This window comes from Cydia fagiglandana, chromosome 23 (assembly GCF_963556715.1).
Source record: "Cydia fagiglandana chromosome 23, ilCydFagi1.1, whole genome shotgun sequence".
NCBI lineage: Eukaryota > Metazoa > Arthropoda > Insecta > Lepidoptera > Tortricidae > Cydia > Cydia fagiglandana.
The window spans coordinates 9,188,489-9,214,098 of record NC_085954.1 but is presented as its reverse complement, the minus strand read 5'-3'; the positions used below and the strand labels follow the sequence as shown (position 1 = coordinate 9,214,098).

Genomic DNA, 25,610 nt, shown 5'->3' with positions numbered 1-25,610 from the left:
ATGTTCACAAATATGTTATAAAGAATTATTATCATCAAAAAATCTGCGATTTAGTTTTGTTCCATGCCGCATCCCTCATATCTTTATCACACTATACATACATCGAATACAATCCTTATAAATAGCGAGATTTCCCTAACGACACGTACGTGGGTAAAATAAAAACAGTCGATTGTGATTCCGACGACGACACAGCGCCGCCGTCGGAACAAGAATGCAACCTTGACATTCGCATTCAAACTATGTAATATGTTACTAGACTAAACTTACCTGTCTTTGACTGACTGTATGTTTACTATACCCATTGTTGCTTACCTGCGAATGTAAAAAAGATTATTTTTAGTACATGAACAACAATAACATCAGTTTCAACATACAGGGACTATTATTAATAACATATGTTTATTTAAATTGACATGATTTTCACTCATAATTAAAAAATACTGAAAACGCAGAAGATGTTGATACAATTCTTCGCTAATACCCCGGACGTGTATTAGTGAAGCGAAATTATGATGAAAATTATTAAAAAATATATTAAAACGTTTAAAAAAACAAACCGATTATGTCCGGTATTGTTAGACTGCTTTTGTACTGTGAATAAATTTATGAGCCTAAATTATTAAAGGTGGATTAAAATGTCCAATCAGATTCACGGCCGGGTCGTAGCAGGAGCTTAATTAAACAAACTTCAGGTAACTTTTTCACCTGAACTCTGAATTACCACGCCATATTTCACAAAATGCGATTAATCAATTAAATGGCTTAATTACTGAAGTGTGCGTCCTTGACTCAGTTTATAAACCTACCGTGTACTCGTGGGTATTGAGGCGAATATTTTATGAAGTGTAATTGCTAAGAAACGGGCCCGTTGTTTGTACAAGTAAAACTATTAAATATGTTTTATTAGTTATTTATTAGTGGAATTCGCTCAGGCTGTTGTACCGATTTCCTGACATTTACCGGTATCGTCTTGGGTCGTCCCATTCGTTTTTCGTCAAGTTCTTAAATTAGTCCTATTCTGCTTTCGTCACTCATTCTACATTCGTCACAATCGTCGGTGGCTTTCAATGTAGAATGAGTGACGAAAGCTGAATATAACTAATTTAAGAACTTGACGAAAAACGAATGGGACGACCCAAGACGATACCCATTTACCTTCTAAGAGGTAGGATCTCGGTCTATTTAGAACAAATTGAAAATCATATTACAGAATGAAAAAGCTTAAAATGTGTTTAAAAATGCATATACTCGTAACCGGTTTTGAAGACCGAAGTTCTCCGTGAACAAAGTTTTATAAGGAGCACTAGAACTTCATTAATAAATTTATTATTGATCGGAAAGATTGTAGGTAGTAGTTTTGTTTAGCCTGTAGCGCCGACTACCAAACTGGCTGTCATGAAGATTTGCATAGAGATTAGTTTACAGTCCAGCGAGTGACAAAGGCCTTTTTGTTACGAAAAAATTCACGGTTCCCCAGCGGTAAACAAAACACGCTTTCTAACATCCATGTTTTTTTACGAGTATGGAGGCGCAGATAAAAGCTGAAACTACATACCTAAAATTAAAGATGCCTATCAGTATCTACTCTAATCTATTTCATATCATACTTCTACGTCTACTTTATGCCGTATTACTTGAGCACCGCGCATTTTTGTTTCGTGTTCTTATCAAAGTTTTTAGCAGCAAAGTAGTACCTAATAATGTACAAGTATGATCAACTCGGTACGGCAACTAGTTCACAACTTTTCGCTAATTATACATACGCGGATGTGCAAATAACAGAAAATAGTTACAGCTAACAAGTTAGAACTAAATATAGACTACAATTTCGAGATCGTCGTCATGCCGGGTCTCCAAATACTTAGTAACAATTTACAATTCCGACATTCCCAACATATTTAAACTCCGAGAGAGGCAGCTTCCCGTCCTTGAGGGTCATTGACTCTCACGTACTGAAATACGAACTTGACAATGGCTTACGTTACACGGTTAAGTCATAAAACGAAAACAAGTTTCACGGATTTGTTACAAAGGTTGCGTAATGAGTTACACACGGACATTCACGAGACGGCACAGTAATTACCTGTATGGATGAGCGTGGCGACACGGGTGAGGTCGGGGTCCTTGGAGACGGAGGTTCGGCTCTGTGCTCGGCCAGGACTCTATGCTCATGCTTGGTGCCAACCACGGAGTTCTTGACCTTTTCCATGCGCGCTTGGATAGCTTTTCGGGAGATGACTCTAGTTTTTTCCTCCTTCGCGCCGCCGTCAGCGAGTTTTCGCATGAGACGGGCAGTAGCAGCGACTTGGTGCTGCTGTGTGTCGGAATGAGTTCTAGCCAGTCTGGGAGCTGGTCGGACCGTGGGAGCCGTAGCTCCAGTACTGCTTCGGGTAGTTTCATTTCTATTAAAAGGTACGACGTCGTGTTCTGTGTCGGAATCAGCAGCGAGATAACCTCCTCCGCCGACCGAGGAAACACCAGTTCTGAGGAGGTTTTCGTGTTCGGCGTAGCGTACTCTCTCGTCGACGGCTACTGTTCCATTCTGAGCTCTTTCTAAGCCTCGCTCCATTTCACCGATCTGTCGTTCCAAAGTGCGTAGCACATCATCGGAAGGTGGAGTGTTGGTGTCGTCGGGAGGTTCAGGCGCTTGGAACGATTTGAGGTGTATGGGATGAGCTCTGTTGAACTCTAGGCGTTTAGGAGCGATGCCTGAAGAGGTTATCTCATACTGCGTCCGTGGCGGTTGGGCGGCTCGCTCCAGCATGGACAGAGACACCGGCGAAGGCGGCGGGGCACCGTTGACGGCCGGCTCGTGGTTTTCGGGCGCCGGCGACGTCCGTGGAGCTCGAAAACTCTTCCGCATAAAGTCCTCGCGTGTTAGTTTACGCTCCATTTTAGTTTGAGATCATTTCACTAGTAATTAAAGTTTCAAGTTCACATTTATGTATTATCACAGTTTTTTATCACTTTTGGCAAAACATTTTCGTACGTATCTGAAAAGAGGTTTGACGTGAGACAGAAGGCCATGTTACAACTACACTGAGCTGTTATCAGTGTGGTGATAACAAGTCTAGTTACACCTACAAACGTGACAGATAGGAGCGTCCCATATCCTATGATTATCAATAACCCATCGTCTAATTTGAGGAGTCAGATAACGCCCTGCATCGATCGTTTTCGCCTATTCCAAGTTTGACGTCAGAGTCACTTCACATCTAAAATTCAGTGATTGACGCACTAGCCTCCTATTAGCCGCGGCGGCGACGATAAAATCGATTGCACAATACCATCGACTAAACTCGGTATTGATATGGATAGTTACCGAGATCATGCGTAATAAAGTCTACAAAACTAAAAAGAAAACAAACGAATGGCTCACAAAAAGTGAAATCATGACGGGCGTAACGATTCGTAATCCGATAAGAATAGACTTCAGGAAAACAAGTGCCGCCGACCAAATTAAAGCCACAGCACAAGACGAATCGGTTTATAAACGAAACCTTATTCCGACCAGAGACAGAGCTAAACCAATGGGTAATTGTAAACCGTTCGTAACCAGAGAAGTAAAAAATTGGAAACGTGTCTATTTCGTTTTGAAACCGCAGGATTGGTATGACGAAGATATTTATCAGCGCGCTTCCGCCTTTCAGTGGCAACCTTCATAATCAGTATTAATTAATAATTAGCGACCTAATTAGAGACAATGACTAATTCTGTCGAAGAGATAATCTACAGATACGAACAAGATATTCCAAGCACGTTATGTTAGAATCATAATAATTTAACTTCAAGGAAAAGATTATCGAGTATCATTTCATCGAAACACGGAGCACGTCTGCATCGGCAATAGCAGGAGCGAGAGAGCAGCTACCAGCCCATCTGCAAAGAAAGAGATAAAACGAGTATGTAATTTGAACGATTCAAAACCGTTCACCGTCCCAAAACCATATGTAGCACATAAAGCTGTCGCTGCTGACACACCTGTATCTGAAAGAGACGCACAAACCGACACCATTACACTTGAACAAACATAACACAATAAGCGAGACACAAAACAATATCAGCAAAACGTTCATACAATACGTCCATGAATAAAGTTTCCATGATAAGAGCGTTGATACGATATCTAGAGATAAGTTTATCGTCGGGCGAGGTACTTAATCGTGGATAATTAAAATCTGGCGTGTATAGTATAAATAAAAATGGTGTGTTGAAAGAGTAAATAGTATTGCCTTGTGGCAGCCGAGGTTGCAAGACTTGCAACAGATGGTAGGTGAAACGTGCATGACTCATCTCACGAGCACCGTGAGTCGCACAGATTCGTGTCGTACGAACAAATGGGATAACATTAAACTACAATACGTAAGACCCAGCGTATATAGTTTACATGTTTTAAATTTGAACCTTACTCTATAAGTAAATTGGAACGAAATTCGTTTGTTTAAAAAAGCAATGAATCAAAAGAAATGCTACTTTATTTGGTTCATTAAAGGTTCAAATTAGTTTGCACGATTATGTACATTGTAATGTACTTTTAGTAGGTTAAAATTGCACTCAGCAGACACATTGTTGTTATTTAAAATAAGGTAAGTATATCAGAAGTCGTTATCGAGCGGAAGGTTACTTGGGCTTTTTAAGTTTTTACATGAACTGTTGTTTTAAAATTGCTTGATGACCTTCGTTTTTACATTGCCACAGCGCGTGTAATACACGATCAGAGTACTACACGCTTATTTATCGTAGAAATAATAAACAAAAGTAATTTATATCAGTGTTGAAGGCGAAGTTGTCTTTTTTGTTAATAAGCAACATATGACCTGTGTAACCTTCGAATACTTCATCATTATTTTGTATTTTTATCTGTATGACTGTTATTACCGAAGCAAGTTCATCAAAACACGACCGAAATGATTGAATGATTTCTTCGAAACCGTTTTGCATATGGATCGATTCCGCAGAAACGCTTGCAGCAACTAAAATAGCCAATGCAAATCTATTTTTAACGTAAGATAGGGAGCTATCTTTAATCACAATCTATTTATACGGCACATTATGCTTCGGTAGAAATTGGACTGGAGTAAATTTCTGTATGAATTGGGCAACATCCAAGTTTTTAATGTGGATGTTATTTCCTCTTAACTAAGTCACTCCAGAAAGAATCTTGTTGACTAGAAAATATTAATCTAGAACGATTTTAATTTATCAAAGGTTTCCAAGTTTTAAATATACGCCCGCGTAAGCTATTGAAGAGATATTATTAAATAGGGATATAATGTCCAGTCAGATAATTGAAAAACTAGAACTATAGCGTTCCATAAGCCTATACGCGTCAGTCTCACGTTACAGAGGTTGAAATAACTGTAACGCAAACCCTAGTCTATCGCACATTTCCGACATTGCAATATCAAACGTATATCAAAGTCATTAGGGTAGTTAATTGCATACGGGCAGTAACAATCTGAGAACCGCAAGTTTCCGCTATAGCGGAGGTGTCTGCTTGCAATCTGGTTATCTAGACATCGAACATGAATGTATTAGGCATTTAGCCGGCATGTCTGGTTTCCCTAAATTATCGTGGCAGGCAGCTGATGTTGTTAAGGTATCTTACCACGATCGATTATACTACAAAGCTCTGGCAAGTGGGAGGCCCTAGCCGAAACCGAACGAAGTCGATATACGTATCGATAATCGCAATCGAAATGTAAAAATGTATCAGGGTAACAGATGGAAAGAAAAGTTTACATGATCAATATGATCATATCTGTACAATTTTTAAGTTTCGTTTCGATATTTTCTACAACTAAACTTGGCTAAATCCCCTACTGTATACGGCGCAAAATTAAGATTTCATTCGAACTCTGAATAGCTGTTTAATTGTATGATATTTTTGTACATAGGGGCAATAGTAATGTATACAGATTTTTTTACACGCATTAAAAAAAGCAACGTAATGGAAGTAAGTATATGACATGACGCACGTATCCGTCTCAGATTTTAAGACATCGAACATATGTTGCTATCGAAAATCTTGCCTTATAAAGACATACAGATAGACGCAATCTTCACTGAGTCATACCACTACAACAAAGACTGAAGCACTTCATTTCGATCTTCATCAAACTAATAGAGCAGAGAACTTTTTACTAACGCTATTGAAGCGTAAACACCGCGTATTACACGATTGCTTGTTAGTTATACAACGATCAATTCCTTTTATAACCAGAGATTAATGTTGTAATATGAAGCCTACGCAAATTAGCAAGCGTTTAAAGGAGCATTTCGAGCGGCCATTTTGTTTTTTGCCGCCGGAGCCGTCGCAAACCAGTTCCCGTCTCCTTTTGAGAAAAAGACGAAAAGAACGGGCGCTGGTATTTTATTGAACGTCGCAAAGAAAACAGAAAACCAACTATCATTGAAACTAGTTCAATTTAAAATATATACAGCTGAACTTTTAGTATTGAAGTTTTGCGACATCTCGTATCGAAGTGACCGTCTAGCCACTTTTGTGAAAATTTCAAATTGTTGTTAGAAATTTAATAAGAAAAGTTGCTGTGCACACATTTTTGATCACTTGCGTAATATCAAACGTTTCGTGGTGACACAATCTGACAAAAAAGGTCAAAAACCCGCTTCAGTATCAGAATATCGTTGATTCATCGCCCCATTGTCATTTTGATCAATCATGCCATTTGCAGGAAGCGGCAATACTGGTCCAAATATTAAGCCCGTCACAGACGGAGCGACAATATATCGGCAGTTATACCGTCTTTTACGTACTATTTGACTGAGTCCACCCACGAAGCTATATTATATATTTTGGTATCGTACGATATCTTATCGCAAGGCAGATGTCTAGATCCGCTCCGCATATTTCATCTCTCTCACAATGTAGGTGCTAGACTAGGCATAGAGCGATATATATTTTTGTATCGTTGGCGTGTGTGGTGCTTAGCGATACTCTTAAGATATCTGTCGGTATCTGCCGATATATTATCACTCCGTCTGTGACGAGCTTAAAGGTGACAGTCCATTTCCAACGACAGCAGCACTACCATTCATTTTACTACGGAAATTGACAATTACACCGACGGGTTCGTACGAGTAATGCAGCAGCGGTCAGAAATGGAATGATACCCTTACTCGCGTTTCGCAGGTATCCGTGCTGTCGGAACTCTGTGCACGAAGGCAGCAATCCATCACGGACGTTACGCGACCCGGTGCGCGGTTGATGCTTCCGTAGTCCGTGGTGCAAGTTACTCCGTTCGTTTGTTTGCCATTTGCAAGTGATAGAGACAAGATGCTTCTATTGCTCGCAAGTGATAGAGACAAGATGCTTCTATTGCTCGCAAGTGATATATGCGATTTTCTTGTTTAGTTATACGCGATAGCTCCCCTGGTTCCGCAATTCATTTTAGCTGTAAGCATGGAATCATAGGTAGGTAAGGAAAATGTGCCCTATATACAATTACTCCGAAGCATATATCTACTTGCTGCAGCACGTGATTCACGATGAAATTGAGAATTATTCACAAGAAAAGTTTAACGAAAATGGTACTATAAGCATAGTGAACATCGATTCATTTAATAGCAATACCAAACGTAAAACGTGTGTTTAATTAGAACATTTTAAGAAAATTTCAAAACTGTATTAAACGTGATTGCATTCAGCCAGCTATACTGCAATCAGTAGTGGTTAAACTCAAAATTAGATAGCGATATAGATAGACTATTCAAATTTCGATGTTCACGGTAGCCCCATGAATCTGACCCGCGGGTCGTTCATTAATCGGACCACCATTGGAGCCTGCGCTCGCGCCGCCGAGCGTGACTCACGATCATCGAACCGAGAGCCGCATCCGACTCTTTCCCACCCAGCATACAACTATCACTATTTCGCTCCTACACCGCCGATACGATTAGACCCAAAAGAAAATCGCACGTTTTTAAAGTGTTATTCAATTGTTAAAACCGGTTAATAAAGTTACTAACGTGTTGAGCTTTTGATAAGATCTTTGCACAAACACTATTTCTAATTCTAACGCATCGATCATCTGCAGACAAGTATGTATGCAATAAACTTGTATTACTTGTTGTGGCTATTATAAACAACGTGACTAAACAAGCGGAGATCGTATCTAATTTTGCGTGGCATGTTTAAAGCATTCACGACAAGATAACTGGACATTTTTAAGGTGTACTGAGTCTTTGGCTAACGGCTACGTAGCAGAATTACATGACTCTTACTCAGCTACTGGCTGTATAGCGAAATGAAGAGCATCCCACTTAATTAACAATACAACTAAGCCGAAATAGCACTGGAGAGCTCTCCCAGTTCCAGAACAATTTGTATAATACTCGACCGTGAGCTCACCCCTACGTTTACCCCTAGTTTAATATAGGTCCAACTTTCAGACGTAACCCCTTTATATTTCACCTATTTTAGATGGGAGATCGTCAAGTATGGTACGTAGCGACTGTTACAATTGTTACCTTTCGATCGACAAAAGCCTTCCACAGATCTAGCAACAAATGGGATTTTTGATAATTGCTGGCTAAGTATGCCGCAATGTTGCAAATCGCATGCGATTATCGGTGTCTCTTTGAGAGACACGGCAAATGGGCGTTTTCAGAAATAAATATCGAAAACCCGATTCTCACAGATCCCGGTGTTTTTGGGTTATTTCAACTCAGAATTACTAGCATATTCATATTCAATTCTGATGATAAAATAAAATGTCCCAAAAATATGTATTAAAATTGTACATTCTACTACGTCACGCACATACAAGTGAAAAATTTTTCATACTAAAATAATTTTAGTAAAATGTGACGTAATGGATGGAATGGACATTTTGGGACATCTTTTTTTAATGGTGGGATGGAGAATGCTGTCGATTCTGAGTAGAATGAGCCCAAGAACGTCCAGATGTGAAAGAATCAGGTTTTCAATATTTATTTCTGAAAACGCCGAAATATAGGTACAATGTCAAGTGACAATTATATTAATTTCCCCACTGTGCAACAGAGGCCCAGTTTAGTTTATCCGTGGTCAGAAAGCTTCGTGAATGAGAGCACAGGAAACACAGAACCCGGCATCCTCTCATTACGAGTGTTTAGCCCGCATTGTCAACGAGGTCTACCATTGCTGCAACCTGCCTAGCCACACTAGCCAACCAGAGTATATGAAACCTCGAGATGCTTCACAACTTCATGCAATGTAAGATCCCTTTAAAATGGTTAGGTTTAGTGGACGATGGGAGTAATACCTGGACTGACCCGGTACCTAATTGCCTCGACGGACAAAATTACGCATAATAACTTTGTTACTTTCAATTGTGTACAGTTTTAATAGCATTTCGTTGACCTCGAAAGTTTAACTGTGAAAGGTTTTTAATAGGCTTTGAAATTGAGGTTTCATAATGAACCACATATCTGAGACAGCGACCGCTAAAAGACATTCTCTGCCGGTATACTTATTAGAAACCTATCGTAAATGTTACGGCAATTATTTAACTCGCAAATAATGTTATTAAATTATTAATAATTAGTACATCGGTTAAGTTTTTACGCCATTACCTACAAACGTTAAGATGATTGGCAAAGTTAAGATGATGTTGACAAACCAGACTGCTTTACTGAACCACTACCTAAAGTTTTAAGTGCGTATAAGATTTTGACATTTGGCTAAGGTAGAAAGAACATAATCATTTCGATTACTCCTGTAACTACATTATCTAAACAACAAAACAACATGTCATCTCCAGATATTGATTCCAAACGAGCATGTACTCAGTACAATTGATAAATCATCGTTCGTTGATTGAAAGTGTGAAAGTACAACATTAAGTAAACATGTTTATATTGCACCTTATTGCAACGCAATAAGGCGAAACAGACGTCAACAAGGGTTCGGTTAACGATTTTGTTCGTGATACAGCACAAAGCACCCTCCGCTAATCATATAAAAGGCTTTCGAGGGCTTTTCACAACGAGTGCAATTAAAAGGTGTAGGTAGGCATTTATTGATTAATAAGGGGCTGTGTAAAATATTCCTTTGTGCAAGATAATGTAAAGAAAACAGATTATGTACTTTGAACCTTTTCTGAAGCTAGCTTCACTATCTTTAGAAAATAATATAAAATTAGATAGAGATATGTGTTGTGCCTGTGACCACGAACGTAACGTCACGTTCAAAACGTCAGGCCACAAATAAACGTAAGAATTACGCGAATAAGTCCCGTGTTTTTTTAAATTATGTATGTTTTAAGCTGCAAATGTTTGTTTTATCTAACATATTTTAAGTGCAGTTCAAACTAGAAAAGATGAGTGTATCCAATCAGGTTTGCGCAAGCCAGGACACTTTTAATAAATGACTGTAACTAATGTATGCTTTTAATCCGCATATGGACTGACAACTTTCACGCTTTTAAAAAAACCGGGCAAGTGCGAGTCGGACTCGCGCACGAAGGGTTCCGTACCATAATGCAAAAAAAAAACGAAAAAAAAGCAAAAAAAAACGGTCACCCATCCAAGTACTGACCACTCCCGACGTTGCTTAACTTTGGTCAAAAATCACGTTTGTTGTATGGGAGCCCCATTTAAATCTTTATTTTATTCTGTTTTTAGTATTTGTTGTTATAGCGGCAACAGATATACATCATCTGTGAAAATTTCAACTGTCTAGCTATCACGGTTTGTGAGATACAGCCTGGTGACAGACGGACGGACGGACGGTCGGACGGACGGACGGACGGACGGACAGCGAAGTCTTAGTAATAGGGTCCCGTTTTACCCTTTGGGTACGGAACCCTAAAAATCAAAAATCTATAACGGGTCAAAATATAGCACTATAACCAGTTTGTCCGTAAACTGACGGGTTTTGGAGAAAAGAAAGAAACAGATTGTTGGATGGAGCCAGTCATTATGACGTAAGCGGTGTGGGACGGCGAGGAGAAAGTTTCACATTGTTTGGTATAGACGCATCAAAATATTGTTCCGTGCGGGACATGACTCCATTTACTACGCTGCCTAATCTAAAGTTTGCGTGTTTATGAAATTCTGAAATAGTTATAATGTTTTCAATAGTTCAGTCTGATGAAAGTTTCAATTGGTTAGATAGTTTTTAGTAGTAATCATTTTGATCAATTCAAGTATCAATTACAGTATGCCACCGCATTTGTAACGAATTCAGTTTTCAATTTTACCGAAACACACATGTGATATTACCAACTTTCTATATCATTATACCGTCGGAATCATTTCGGCTAAAATGAATTCAGTGAGAGAAATCTATTTAATAATTAGTAAGTAAAGTAAAGTAAATTTTATTTGTAGAACACAGGTTAAACCTCCCTTTCCAGCCAGGCTATTGGTTATATTCTAAAAGGCATATCTAAATTAAATTTTCACGAAGTTTCTCGCAGTAAAAAGTGAAGGAACGATGGAAAGAGTAATTATTCAAACATCGGATGTTCTTAGGATAATATCCGTCGTTCAAAATTATTCCTAATCTCACGTCTGAGCTGAGAATGATTAATGATTTCTTTCCTAATAGCTTTACGGTATGAATAATCAATACCGGTGGAAACAAATTTAAGTACTTGAAAATGTTCCTATTGAGCATTTATTCTTATAAATGCTCATAGTAATTCGCTTCCTCTTCATAGTAAGGACTTCCACATTATACATAGATGAAATAGCACCATGTGATGTAAAGGAATTCATAAGAGTAGATGTATAAAACTATATTAGCAACAAAGAAGTGAGTGACAAACAACCCAGTTCGAACATTAACTGAAATCAGAATGATATTCGAAATTGTGTTATTTAATTAGTGTATCTCGTCCGCGCCAATTCATATACGGACAAGTAAGATTGAAATTGACAATCATCATATATATAAAATTGAAAAACCAGAACGGGATAAAAAACGAGAGATGAAGCGAGATGGCGCCTTACAAATTTCTAAAAAAGTTTTTGACACGTTTCTCGAATACGACGCACGTATGATAAGAAAAAACTGTTCCAATCTATTATCTAAATATGAGAATAGAACTAGAACATAAGAACTATCGCTTTCGATGCGTATTTAATTTACAATAAGCAAATGAAATTATCAAAATAACTTTATTCGGCCATCTCTCGGCAACTCTCGGTTGCTTTCGTTTGGCGGGGCTACAGACTAGACCAAAAAATCAAAGTAACCTAAATTATGTTTGTCATGTTGGTATACAGGTATTTCTGAGTTTTTTTACACGAAGTAAAATAAAAAGTGCTGCCAACCTCAACCTTAGTGTACGCCCATATGAGTGACTTATGCCATATATGACATCAATCAAATTAATATTGTCATATTATAAATAATTTGTATTTTGTGGTTTTAAATTTCTTTTTAAAACAAATTTAAAACAACAAAGTTTTTTGATAGCAAGTTATAACGTAGGTAGATCAAGTGCATGTTCAGATATTTTTGAGCGACCAGATGAAAATAAGCAAATGTACAGTCAGCAGTCAGCCAAATATCGTAATATAACTTTATTGCCATAGAAATAAGGATGTGTTCCGATGTAGTGGCGAAATATTGAGAGACCACAGCGGCTCGGATACTGAGAGAATGGGAGAGGATCGTGCCGAGAGCGTAGGTACTTGGAACAACAAAATGGGAGATAGCCGATCGACGGACGCCTAAGGTACCGCTGAAACGACGTAGTTGCTCGAGACCTGCTCAACCTCCGCCATGCCGACTGGCGAGAGCTATCGAAAGACCGAGAAACTGATATGGTGTCGGCCAGGACTAACGTTGCGTCACCGTACCTAGCCGTAGTAAGTAATGTTATAATATCCATAAAGGGAAATGGGGAGTACGTTTGTATCATGGTATAATAATATACTCCGCCTGGTACTCTCTTCCCTTCTTTTCGTGGTCACGTGACTGACACAAGTCTACATCATCATGCGACAGCGCTATAATATGATATTGATAATATGCGATAGCGCTATATAAAGTGGCAATGTTATTGTGACGTAGGCTTGTGTCACTCTGTCTGGGAAGAGAAGACCATGTTTTATTAGACTAAGGTTTGTATCAAAAGGCGATTTATGGGCGGTGGTCGTCCATATTATTCTTAAAGCGGTAATTAATCTAATGAACTTTTTTGCAACTAGGCTTTAACACAACACATTCTCTGCTCTTGTGGACCACTAATGTCAAAAAGAAGTACCTACCTAGGGCGACACGTAGTGCAACCCTATGAGGTACAGAACATTACGGCCCAAAGAATCTGGAACTTTCTGGATGCAACGGGCATTAGTAATGAACTTTAAAGGGCCGTCACAATAGATCAATGCTGGTCGATGCGACACTCAAAGGCCCACAACACCACAATAATAATAACACAACACAACTAGGCTTGCAACTAGGCTTTAACACAACATAAAATAAATAATAATTTTATGTTGAAACAAGTTTTAAATAAATACCTACGTAGATGAAAAAATACAATCATGCCTTTTATCAAATCACATCATTTTCTAAAAAAATTGCGAACTAAGTTATCCAAATAACGGCTACAATTTAATAAGAAATGGATATCACAGTTATGAACCCTGGCAGGATTGAATACATAATAATGTCGGTATTTCAATGTACATAAAACAAACTCTTTATTTCATTTACGCGAGCGGAGCTGCGGGCCCGTCTAGTAACTGATGTTATCAGTTAAATAGATGTAATTCTGATATCAGTGTACGTTCGAATTGGCCTGGAAATAACGGGAGTCACAGAGGCGATCATTTCAAACACATGTCGAGTCGCAATCAAAATTCTTGTTCTATTAAAATATGTACATCGAATGACGATAGAGTACGAACGCCCTCATAACGAGAGTTAATTTCAAAGTCAGTGTCGTGTGTTAGCAATTAAAATGGTTAGTGAGTAGATGCCGTAACGAAATCTTTAGCCGATGAATCATCACGTGTGTGTAGCATGTGTAACACCCGTGGAAGACTTTATCATGGGTATGTTATCCTAATTGACTGGCCGGTTGATGTTCACTTAACTATATTGCTTTACGACCAGCTTTTTATCTAGATTATGTCTTAATGCCTATCTACTGAGGCGTGTCGTAAATCGCGAGTCATATAAGACTGTTATATCATGACTGTCAGGGATCATGGACAAGCTTATCATGCAGAGTTATTAATGTTGACAAAATTGTAAACAAAGAATAACAAGGGGCCCAGAAGTTTTCCTTGAGGTACGCCAAACGAAATGGTTATTGTCTAGAAAGTCCCAATGATTACCTTCTGTTGCATTTTAACTAAAACATTTCAATTATAAAACGATTTTTGATATAAACAGACGCCTCTGCATCCACGGATGTAAATGAAAAAGTGCAATTACAACTTTTTCGATTCCACGTAAATGTCATTGGAAACTTTCGTTCTCTCTTAATTTCTAATTGAAAGTGTTCAGAGATTACTTTCAACTGCGCCGTAACAAGTTTACTAATGAAATAAAAACGCACAAATGGACAAATCTAGTATTTGTCCGGTGAAAAAGAAAGCTAGACCGAGCTAGCCGGTTTTGATCTAGATCGTCAACTAACAATGTCGATGCAGATAATTGTGTAAACAGGTTTCGCGTGTATGTAATAAATCGATATGTTCGGATATCATCACATCTGTAAACATCGATGTTAGATGTCATGACACATGGGGATAATAAAGCTGTTCTATCCGATTGTTTCATGTTTGATATAACACAACAATAATCACAACTTCGTTGCAGAGCAATTACATTAGATCTATTTATGTACTAGGAAATATCTCATTAGATTGTTACTTAAATCGCTAAATTATCTGGTAGGTACAAACAACAAAACTCTTTACAACAAAACTCTTCACTCTTTTTCTTTTTTTTCTTAAGAGTGTGGGCGATAGTACTACTAACAGTAGTAGGCAGTATGAATGTTGAAAAAAGTGAAAAATTGTAAAATACAAAAATGAGAACGATGACCGATAAGACTCGGTTAGAACCGGACCCGAGTTGTGTCAATATTAAGGCTGGGCTGATTAAACAATTGAACATAGTTCAAGCACAGAGAGTGTACAGTACGTTGTGTACAACTAATGAACTAAAATCAGTCTCCGTTATATTCATTCGCTTCACAGATTTAATTTAGCCAACTTATGCCCTTCTCCTCGACATTATTGAGTTTTTCATTCATGTGTACGTTCCTGTGAAACCCAGCTGCATATGTACATCAAAGGACCAAGTATTGAACTCTTCCATATAACTTTGGTCCGCCTTTAGACCAAGCTTATCTGGTTCATCTCCGTTCCCTTTTCTGCGTTACCATCGCTCGCAACAGTAACTGGGTTATCACGTGTATTTTCGCACAGCGCGTCGCTCCGTCTGTCTCGGTCAACGCAACGGTACACCGTAACGGTACAGCTATCAGATTAATTGTGCCGAAATTTGGAACGTCTCGATAGCATTGGATATCGGAATGTCGATTAATTCTGATTGAACCATAGAAAATTATACTTCTAAATTGTTAGTACCGTGCTAGGTATCTCTATAATAACTTATAGTGATATTTCATTCGCTCTACAACTTCAATGATTGCACACAGTGGTACTCAAGACAAATGGCTAACGCAAATCTATTCTGCATTTAAAATGCAAGGAATTTCATCCTTGCATATGCAATAACATGTAAAACATGTCGTAAACCTAATGACCATATCAGTCTCGTAATAACGTTATTTACACCCGATAATCTAGCTCGCAACAACACATGCTAATGACAAATTAAATTGTACACGCACGATTGTTTGCGGCAAACGCAGCCTGCAATGCTAACATTACTAGATCAGAACAGGTTACGTTCAAACTGTGCCATGTCGCCCACAGGGGCTCTAAATTCGCTAAATGTGGGCGGTTCCAGTGAAGGCACGTATAGATTGTAGCCAGTGGGTGTTTTAACTGTTAGAGTAGAAACGATTACGGCGACTTATGAGAGTAAAGACGAGTCTGGCTTTTCAATTCAATGTATTACTGGACCGATCGTCAGGTCACAACCAAACCTTAGTAATTACTACGGCAAATTCAGTCATAGTACAAGCCGTACTAGTATCAAAACTAGGTTAATTTTTGTTTAATGATTTTTCTACAAATAGTGAGTTTTGTTTATCACCTGACGCGATTTGCTCCTCGAGGAATATCTGGAGCCTTACACACACACGTACACCCTCACATGTTTACATGAAGTTTTTGACTCGATCCTTAACTAGTCGCAAATGGCGCACTTTGATTTTATATTGCAAAAGTTATCATATCTCTGTCTAGAGCCATAAAGACATACGAGTAATATAATCTAAGAGTCACCTCTGACAAATGGACCATTATAGTAAAATAACGATATCTTAAAGATTCACACTCCAGCGGTATCGTTAAAACATCGTATCGTTAATAGCCCGTGGTTCTGTTGTGCTATAAAAACCTTATTCAACAACTGGCAAGAAAGTCATGTGAGTCAAAAATTCAAAATGAAACTATGACAATGAATTGGACATATGGACATATGGAATTGGATTTGACAATGCACGTTGTAGACCTGATGTTTCATTTTGGACTCTTATCTGCATAATGTTTTCAATTGAAATATGTTCTCATCACACCGCGAACATTTCTAGTTGCGCAAGGAGATAAAGACGAACAATGGTGAAATTTCGTACGAAGAATACAATAAAGTTTTCACGGGGCAGATGGTGTGGTTGTGGCTTGAGGTTAACCGGTAACCCTAAAGGAAACAATTCATAATGCTGTACCATATATGTAAGGCAATATGTCAGAAAGTATGGACCTACTGCCGAAATCAAAATCATTAGATACCTCTCTATCGCTCAAATATGCAAGAGCGACAGATAAGCAGATAATAATTTCCGATGTTGACTGCAGACCGTCGGATGAGTGGAGCAGGCCCATCCATTTGGCACGCAAAAGTTTATAGACAATACGAAAGACTTCATTTAAAAGTCACCTTATTTTAAAGCCAAACCAAACCCAAATATAGCAAGAGGTAGGTACCAAAAGATATCAGCTTAAAACCCCATATAAACTTGAGAAACCCATTGTCTTTGCAGAGGTTATATATCCGACTATCTGTATAGGGAAATCACAAGTACTGGCAGGTTAGTGAATGCTCCAGGTAAAGGATTAAAGAGGTCAGTTTATAACAATAGGAACAATAGTTGCAACATTTCTACTTGTTACAGTGCAGGTAGATACGGAACATTTATCACTGAAAGTTAATGAGGAATTGTTTAATGGTATTTTGCCTTTATAATGGTTGTAGATCATCATCATCATCATCATAGGCCTTTTCGTCTATATCAGACGATTTATGGTGTAACACCGTTTTTGGTGGCTAAATAGACCGATGCGAGATCGACATGGTCTACCACAGGTCTGACAAGGTTGTAGATAACATCTTAATAATTGTTCTTGAAAAACATGAAATTTATAACAAATTGCAATTGTCTCAATTCATAAACTGTAACAACAAAACAGTCAATCCTTATTAATAAAAATTTGCAAACCTCTTTTAAATTTAGTCCCTTTATAACAAACACAAATGTCAATGTGACAAACGATTATCAAGGGCTTGTTAGACTTGACAAGCGTTTAAGAAAACATGAAGGTAAAATATTGCGGTATGTAGATAAATACAACAGCAAGGCTCAGTTGGTAAAGTTAACAACCTTTAACTGGCTCAGATACATTTAAAGTACCATGTTTACTAGAGCTATCAAGGGAAACGGTCGTGCAGGGTACAAATATTTGTCTTCCGCACTTTGTCCCGGTTACCGTTTTGGGACGTATCCAAACTCAGACGATCAATGTCGGGTTATGATAATCCGAGGGTTTTAGATGACGCGTTGTCGGAATGACAATGGCTGTTTTCCGTCATATGGTTCGCGAATGATTTTTTACTTGCCCTTGATTGTGATTCGTATATTCGACAAATATAATAGAGCAACATTTCTTGTTATATTCAAAGACTCACTTTAGAGTTGTAACTTACACAAGACCGGCTCATTTCATGTAAACATTAAAGAGTTGATATTAGTAGTAGTAGTAGTAAACTCTTTATTGTACAAAAAGACATATTAAAAATAACATACAATTAGCAAGAAGTACAAAGGCGAACTTATCCCTTTGAGGGATCTCTTCCAGTTAACCTTTGAGTAGATGAGAGGAGAGAGTGAAAAGAGGGTGACAAATGCAGCAAAATTAGCAGGCATTAGCAAAAATTAGCATTATTAACAGGGCATCATTATAGTTGCATTTTACTATTTATCCCATGAATAAGACGACTGTCTCTCGTCTCGTACTCTGATTGCGAGCCTGTTGTATGTCTTATCCACATCGATAATCGATATGAACGTAACCATACTTACTAGAAAATTGGGTACAGAATTTGGAATAAGAATGAATTTTCCTCAAGTTATCCGAATGATGTGCTATAAGCTCGCTATGAACAATATTCTGGGTAAGTGCATCGATAGTGTCGCTATCTCTTATCGCTATCAGATAAGACGGTGAATGCGCACTTGTTTGCCTTCGCTATTGTACCAACAGCAACACTAAACTGATCATTCGTAGATCTTATTTCTTTGTAATAAGGTTTACAACAGTGTGTGCGGGAATGGCCTGCGGGCTTAGTATTACTCACCATCACATAAACTATCCACTTGCTTGGCTATCTGCCGAAACAGGGTAAGGTAATTCCATTCGGGGAGGGGTGGACTGTGTCCATTCTGTTTGAAATAGTAGTTATACTCTAACCTCCATTCTATCCGCCCACCGATACTTGGAATGACCTACAGGACGGACGGCGTCCAGTTGGTCGACCCAAGTCTCTGCTCTTTTGACTGCCCAATCTTCTCCCATCTTTTCCAAGTGACCAAGCCAGCGGAAACGATGTGCTTTGGTGCTTCGTGTAATATGAAGCACTTACCATACTATGGCGTCAACTACATTTTACCATGACTCTAAGAGGTCTACGATTTAATCACCTCATAACAGGCGATAAGCGAAAAATATTTTATACAATACGTCATATAGGTAAGGTCGTTTACCTTTGAGAGAGATTAATTCGGACGACACATCATTTTTTTTAACTTTTAATCGTTTCTCAATATTAAAACCGAAACGCTATTATAAAAACACTAAAAACATCAGACGCTGTTTACAGCGGATTTATTTACTCAGGTGAAGTGAAAAGGAAAAATAATTTGCAGAACTGTGAAGTAAACATCTTCGAAATACGATTTTAGTGCAGCACTTTATCTACATCAAAGTATATGTGTGTATTTACCGCCTAATGATTCATTTTCCTGTGGTAAGGAAGTTGGGGTTTTCTTGCTTTGACTCACACGACAGAATTACATATCTATTTTTTCATTCTAAAAACTTCAGAGTGCCAAAGATTATCTCATTATTATAAGAATAATCAAAATATTTATCATGTAGACAAGAACGGCCATCATATCTGCACTGCGCATCGTTGCAACAGTCCCTATTACGTACACCTGAGTAGAGGTCAGACATCTAAGAGTCAGGTGTGATTATTAGTGAAAATTCAGTCACAAGCTTCAGGCTTCAGCTACAGGGATCAGACGTCTCTGACACATATCTAGAGCAGTCTCGGCTGCATCACTTAGCGGCAATAGATGTTAAGTAATTATATGAAGGCGGCCATTAGCAATTCCATCCACGTACTGTACACAGAAGCACGCGACAAACAAAGGCACCGGTCGCTCTTGTCCCAGTTTGTCACCCAACAAACGCCATTCTGATCGCCAGAACCACTTAAATGTAGAACCTAGGTGTCTGTAATAAGTGTGTTTGACTGGAGATCTTATATTATCAGCTGTGGAATAACACGGCCTTAGAAAATTCATGTATATATACGTAGATCACACATGGATCTATGTTTACCTCAAAATAGGTGGCAAATATAAATACTACGTAGCCGGAAGGAAACAGATGGTATAGACATGGAAACGAATTTCATCCAGATACGCTATGGGTGCATACTGACATTTAATTAACTATGAACCGGGGAATAGAAGAATACAGATTCTTGAAACTGAATGCATACAACACGTGGTGATCAATGGATAACCTTTGAGTCTAAAAGGTTAATGAAAAATCTTTTAATTGACCGTTCTTTCCTTCCTTTTTCATTGCTCTAGGCTTCATTATTGGCTGGTAATGTACCATCCGCACGTCGAAAACACACCCGCATACTTTGTAATTGGGCAAAAACTAATTAGGTACATGTACGTACTCGTACGTAGATTTGCTTGTAATAAGCGGTCTGCGGTAGGGCGTGCCTCCAATTACGCTGCTTTTGGAGTTCTCTGATCACAAAGTTTGAGACTTTGTTGGCATTTCGAATGCCGAAGTAGGAGTGGAATTGTAATTAGTGTTGCGAGTCGTCTTCTGAGAGACCCTTAGTTAAGAATAACAATTATTATGAATTTCTCGCTGTGGTTACGTGGTCAGGTTATACAGGGTGTCCCATAAATGACATGGTCGTCAGCGCCAAATACGCGATGACACATTTTAACATAGGACAAGCGACAGTATTAGTCTTTGTATGTCGTTGTGGCTTTATCGTGTCTCTTTGGCGATTAGGTAGACCATTTTCTGGGTCATTATTTCAGTTTTTGTGCCAAATCACTTCCGTGGACACATTTTTTTAACCATGGTTTTGATAGTTTTCCAAACGAAAGTACAGAGACCTGCATTCAGTATCAACTTTGAAAGTGCTAGGTCTAACATAATTCAGGAAGGTCAACGCAGAACGATCAAGAACAGTACCGACTGCAAATATTAAATATTTAACACGGCTAGTTGATCATGTTAAGGTTGCCCAACAACCTCCGACGAGGACGTCGGTACGTAAAGGCGTAGGTACATTTAATTACCCATTATATTTAATCTCAATAAGGTAGTGCATACAACTTAATTTGCAGTTAATGCCGGGAATACATTTTGAAAAGCTTTGATCTGCCGTACTCGTCAAGAGATCCGACAAGTCCCGCAGCAGCGGTATTATGGTCGCAGCTTTATCACCTGTCATGCCGCGTCACTTTCGCACTTACATATATGTTAAAACATGACATGCATGATGACAAATGATAAAGAGCCGACCATATTAGCCCTACAGTACGAGTAGATCATCATTCGCATCAGTCTATTTAGCCACCAAAAACGGTGCCTTCGCGGCAGTGTTACACTATAAATATAAATGGAATTTACTTACATGAAACACTAGTATGTGACGTCACAATCAAATTATCTACTCTTTATAGTTTAATACGGATTTTAAAATAGAAATAGGGTATTTTCCTACTAGTCAAATCAGTTACTTTTTTAGAGCTGTCAAAACGATTTGCTAATATGGAATTTATATGAAAAATTACATCGTGACGGCGTCACAGTCAACTCACCTACTTTTTATATTTGTATCCGATTTATTAAATAGAACTTGTGTTTAAAAATAACTCCTATCTGTGTTTATCTATTAATCTTCTTGTGCTTTATTTCATGCATGGTTTAAAATAATTTGTTTTAAATACAGTCAAATACCCTATTAAACGTAAAGGCAAATTATGATTATGATGATGGCCTAAAAATAATATTGAATTTTTATGAAAACATTGACCAATAAGATTAACGCCAGTTTTTGTAGATCGAGTTTTAATAGAGTGAAACTGTATTATGTTATGTAGTACTTACAGTAAATTGTACAAAGAACGTTTTGATTCATTAAATTTAGCGTTGAACGATGCGTGTTTATATTTGCTAATTATCTACCTAATCATGATATCTAAAATTATATCTGCCGATAATATTTTATAGTCAGACACGTTTGAAATCTTGATAAGAAACGAAAATGTGCAAATGAATAATATTTTCAATATTGCATTATTAATATTAAATAAGCATTGGGTAACTGAAAAGTGACTAACTAAGTGCATTTTTTAGTATTGAATACTATATAGTCACATTCACAAACTTAATATTAGATGCTACGAAATCTACCTATGACAAAAATAAGTTAATATTAAACTCTTCCAAAGGGACTCTACGTGTTGGATCTATATCCTCATGCAAGCCTATCAAAAGACCGGGATGTATAGGCCCGTGATATCCAAAATGGAGTTAATATTTAACGTATTGACACAGAGCAAAGCGATACGAGACAATAACAGTTTGTTTTGTTTAAAAGTTACAAATGATCAGTTTTATTACAAACGGTCCCCGCCTTAACTACAGCAGGTGACATCACCTGTTCTTATCGTTATCACTTTATCAGTTATCGGCTCTTTCACACTCGCCGCGATACGACACTTACATTTTGACACGATATGTGTTTGAAATTATACGAAAAAAATAAACACGCCATTCTATAAATATTGGAATGTTAGGTGTTTAATTTGAAAGAATTTCATTCTAAATGTACCACTTTGAAGGATGTCAATAGAAAGAAATTAGAACGCATCTTTATATGGAGATCACCCAACTAAAAATCGACTTGAGCCTATAAAAACTGTGTAACATCTGTTAACTACCATAATTCTCGCAAATAAACGATATCTTATCTGATCTTAGATTTATCCGAAAGAATAAAGTACGTACTTAAAAGTTATAATGACTGCAACTTGCCTTAACATGCCCATTCACTAAAAAAGGTTATCATTAAAATGCAATATCAAAATCTGCAGTAGCGCATAATAAGCAAAAACTGAATATCCAAGGTAAAGGCCGCGAAGAGAACGTTAAACGTTTAAAATGCAATAAAAAATAACTGTAATTACCTCGCATCATTACTAAATCATTGCGATTGAGAAATCGTATACCAAGGAAAACGAATAAAGGAAGAAAATCATTATAAACAAGCTAGAGGCGTGGTAAGTAACTCGTATTTAATTTACCAATAAGCTTATTTCATCCGAAATGTTCAAATAGAGTAAACGCGAACGCAAACAGCGATTCAGCCTACATGTTTTTCGCGTAGAAAATGTAGTAAATCAACATTTTGTGTGTAAATATTAACCTTTCTCGGCTTGATTAGATAATTATGATCACACAAGGTGTATTACCAAACTTCAACTCCCACACTATTGCGTAAACATAGAAAGCCATGGCAGCTTTTTAAGTCATACGGGTGTTATGCAGCTCATTATAAATGTTAATCGAAAGCTTTGCACTTCTAGACAATGATGTGAAAGTGAATAGAGACAATGAAACCTTAATATGGCAAGTGTTAACAAGAAAAAAACCATCAGGTTATTGATTTACATTCTTGTAGACCAAACTTACATAATATAGTTGCGATATCGCAGAACATAAATTATATTACACTGTCAATCTACTTTGACAGAATTGTAAGTTATAGCTTAGTATTTAAATAACAAAATAGGGATATCGACTAACAAGTAATCGATATTGTAGAGGCAGGAACCCATTCGAATGTTAGCGACGCAGGACGGCCAGACTTATACACAGGAGAACAATACCGAATAGGCAATGCAAGTGAACCTGATTCCAACCTTGACAGTATAAAATGCTAGTTCGAATGGTACGACACAAGTGACGAACCTAAAGCGATCACTTCGTACATTTAAATCAATTAGACTTATATAAACATGTGATTGTGAACTGATACTGCATAGATTAGCAACAACATTGAACGATAATCAAAGGTTGTATAGTCACAAACAACTAGACTATACAATACAGGAATAGCACATTCGATTAGATAAATTGAATCACTACAAGAATAGCATTTGCCCAACTATCAGCAAAAGTCTGCTTAAAACACCGATAGGTAAGCTGTTAAGAAGAAGGAAATGTAAGTAAAGAACAGCTGAAACTAGCTGAACTAAGTAGTATCTATTAAAATGTTAGAATCGGAACCAACATAGTAATAGATGCTAGTTTAATACAGGAATACCATGTACAAAGTTGATGAAAACTGTATTTTTTCAGTCCGATGTGCGCAAACAGCGATAAGTTTCAAACTTGCGGCATCCGACAGCCGCCAAACCAGCTCAATTGTACTGTTGCAACGCCGGATATCAAGGTCCAGTTGCCGCGGTTTCACCCGGCCGAAAAGCCTTCCTCCGCAGCCGATCGAGCGAGACAACAGCCTCCGTAACAAACGAAATGTCCCCAAAAACTGTGAAACTTTAACAATGGATACAATTTTGCTAGACTTTATATATAAAGTCTATAGATCCGTCTAAGTTTGGGAAGTGAGTCAACACGCCTTCTGTCAACACGATGACCTAGCTTTTAAAGTTGTAACTATAAAACAATCCTCATTTTACCGATACAGGTAAAGCTTTCCTCGCTTCTTAGCACAGTCACTGCGTATCCGAAGTTATTAACCGGAGCACCGAAGCGAAACACAACGGTATCTGGCAGGTGCACAAAGCACATGCGACACTGATCTCGTCACTACACTATCACCAGCACTTCTGCACCATCACTGCACTGAGGTTAAATTACTATAGAACAGAGCAGCAGCACGTCCGCATGCCACGACGGTTGGGGGAAGACTAGCGAGGCGCTGCGCTCGCGCCGCTCCGCCGGTTATCAGCTTGGAGGGACAAAGGGGGGTGTTGGATAGAAAAGACGCACGTGACGTCGGAGATAAGCGGCTGAAATTGGCGATTATTAATTATTCTCAGTTTAAAGTAGACTTCAAATCAAATACTACATCTGTAAATTCAAGAAAATACAGGCTGCTAAAAAAACAATTAACGACAACAACACTGCATGACAAAAATGATGATGACTCGCATGTATGGACTAAGGCACTTAGTTCCGGGTGCACTGACCACAATTGACGAACTGATTAAAATAACTCCCAACAGTGATCTACGAAATTTCCCTTGTAACATTTTAGCCAACTAAATTACAGTTACATACACTTTGGTGCAACCATTTTGCAGGAAATATAGAACAATGACTGTTACCTCAATTAATGTGGACACACAATTCACAAAATTGGTAACACACTAGGCTTAATACCAGAATCGTCGAAACGCGAATTCATTCGACACTATATTCATTGGACAGAAAACGATGACATGTATAAATTCAATCCAAGTTTACAACATGTTTTAAATATGAAACTTTCAATTACACATGAACCTCGGGCTTATAAGAAATTAAATAAACTTCGTATTTAGGATAGAAGTTAACGTTCACGATGTGAAAGTCACTGGATATACGATAACACTCTCCACAAAAGGATGACAAAGATTAATAAAACCAGTGGCTCAGATGTTTGTTTTTTTTTTCAACTGAATAAACAAAGTTGTTTGTCACATCGTCATAACGTAATCTTTGATTTTAGTTGTACGCAGTAATTTTGCTCTGGCATTTCCAATGCAATACACTCGTACCCATAACTTCTAATATTACTTTTCAAATTCACTCGCACTGGACCTAATAAAAAGAAAATATTAACGTTAGTTACAGACGTAAATCAACGCTGTATCGCATTGATGGCTCGA

The 25,610-nt window shown here is 37.9% G+C and overlaps 1 protein-coding gene across 1 annotated transcript in view; it reads right to left on the bottom strand.

The window, feature by feature from the left end:
• Positions 1-2,978, bottom strand: part of LOC134675929 (MAP/microtubule affinity-regulating kinase 3-like) — a 123,962-nt gene extending 120,984 nt beyond the window's left edge. The window contains exon 1 of the mRNA XM_063534274.1: positions 2,087-2,978. Within this exon, the coding sequence (XP_063390344.1) occupies positions 2,087-2,896 (810 nt within the window). The 5' untranslated portion in view covers positions 2,897-2,978. The remainder of the gene's footprint in view (positions 1-2,086) is intronic.
• Positions 2,979-25,610: the final 22,632 nt, after the last annotated feature.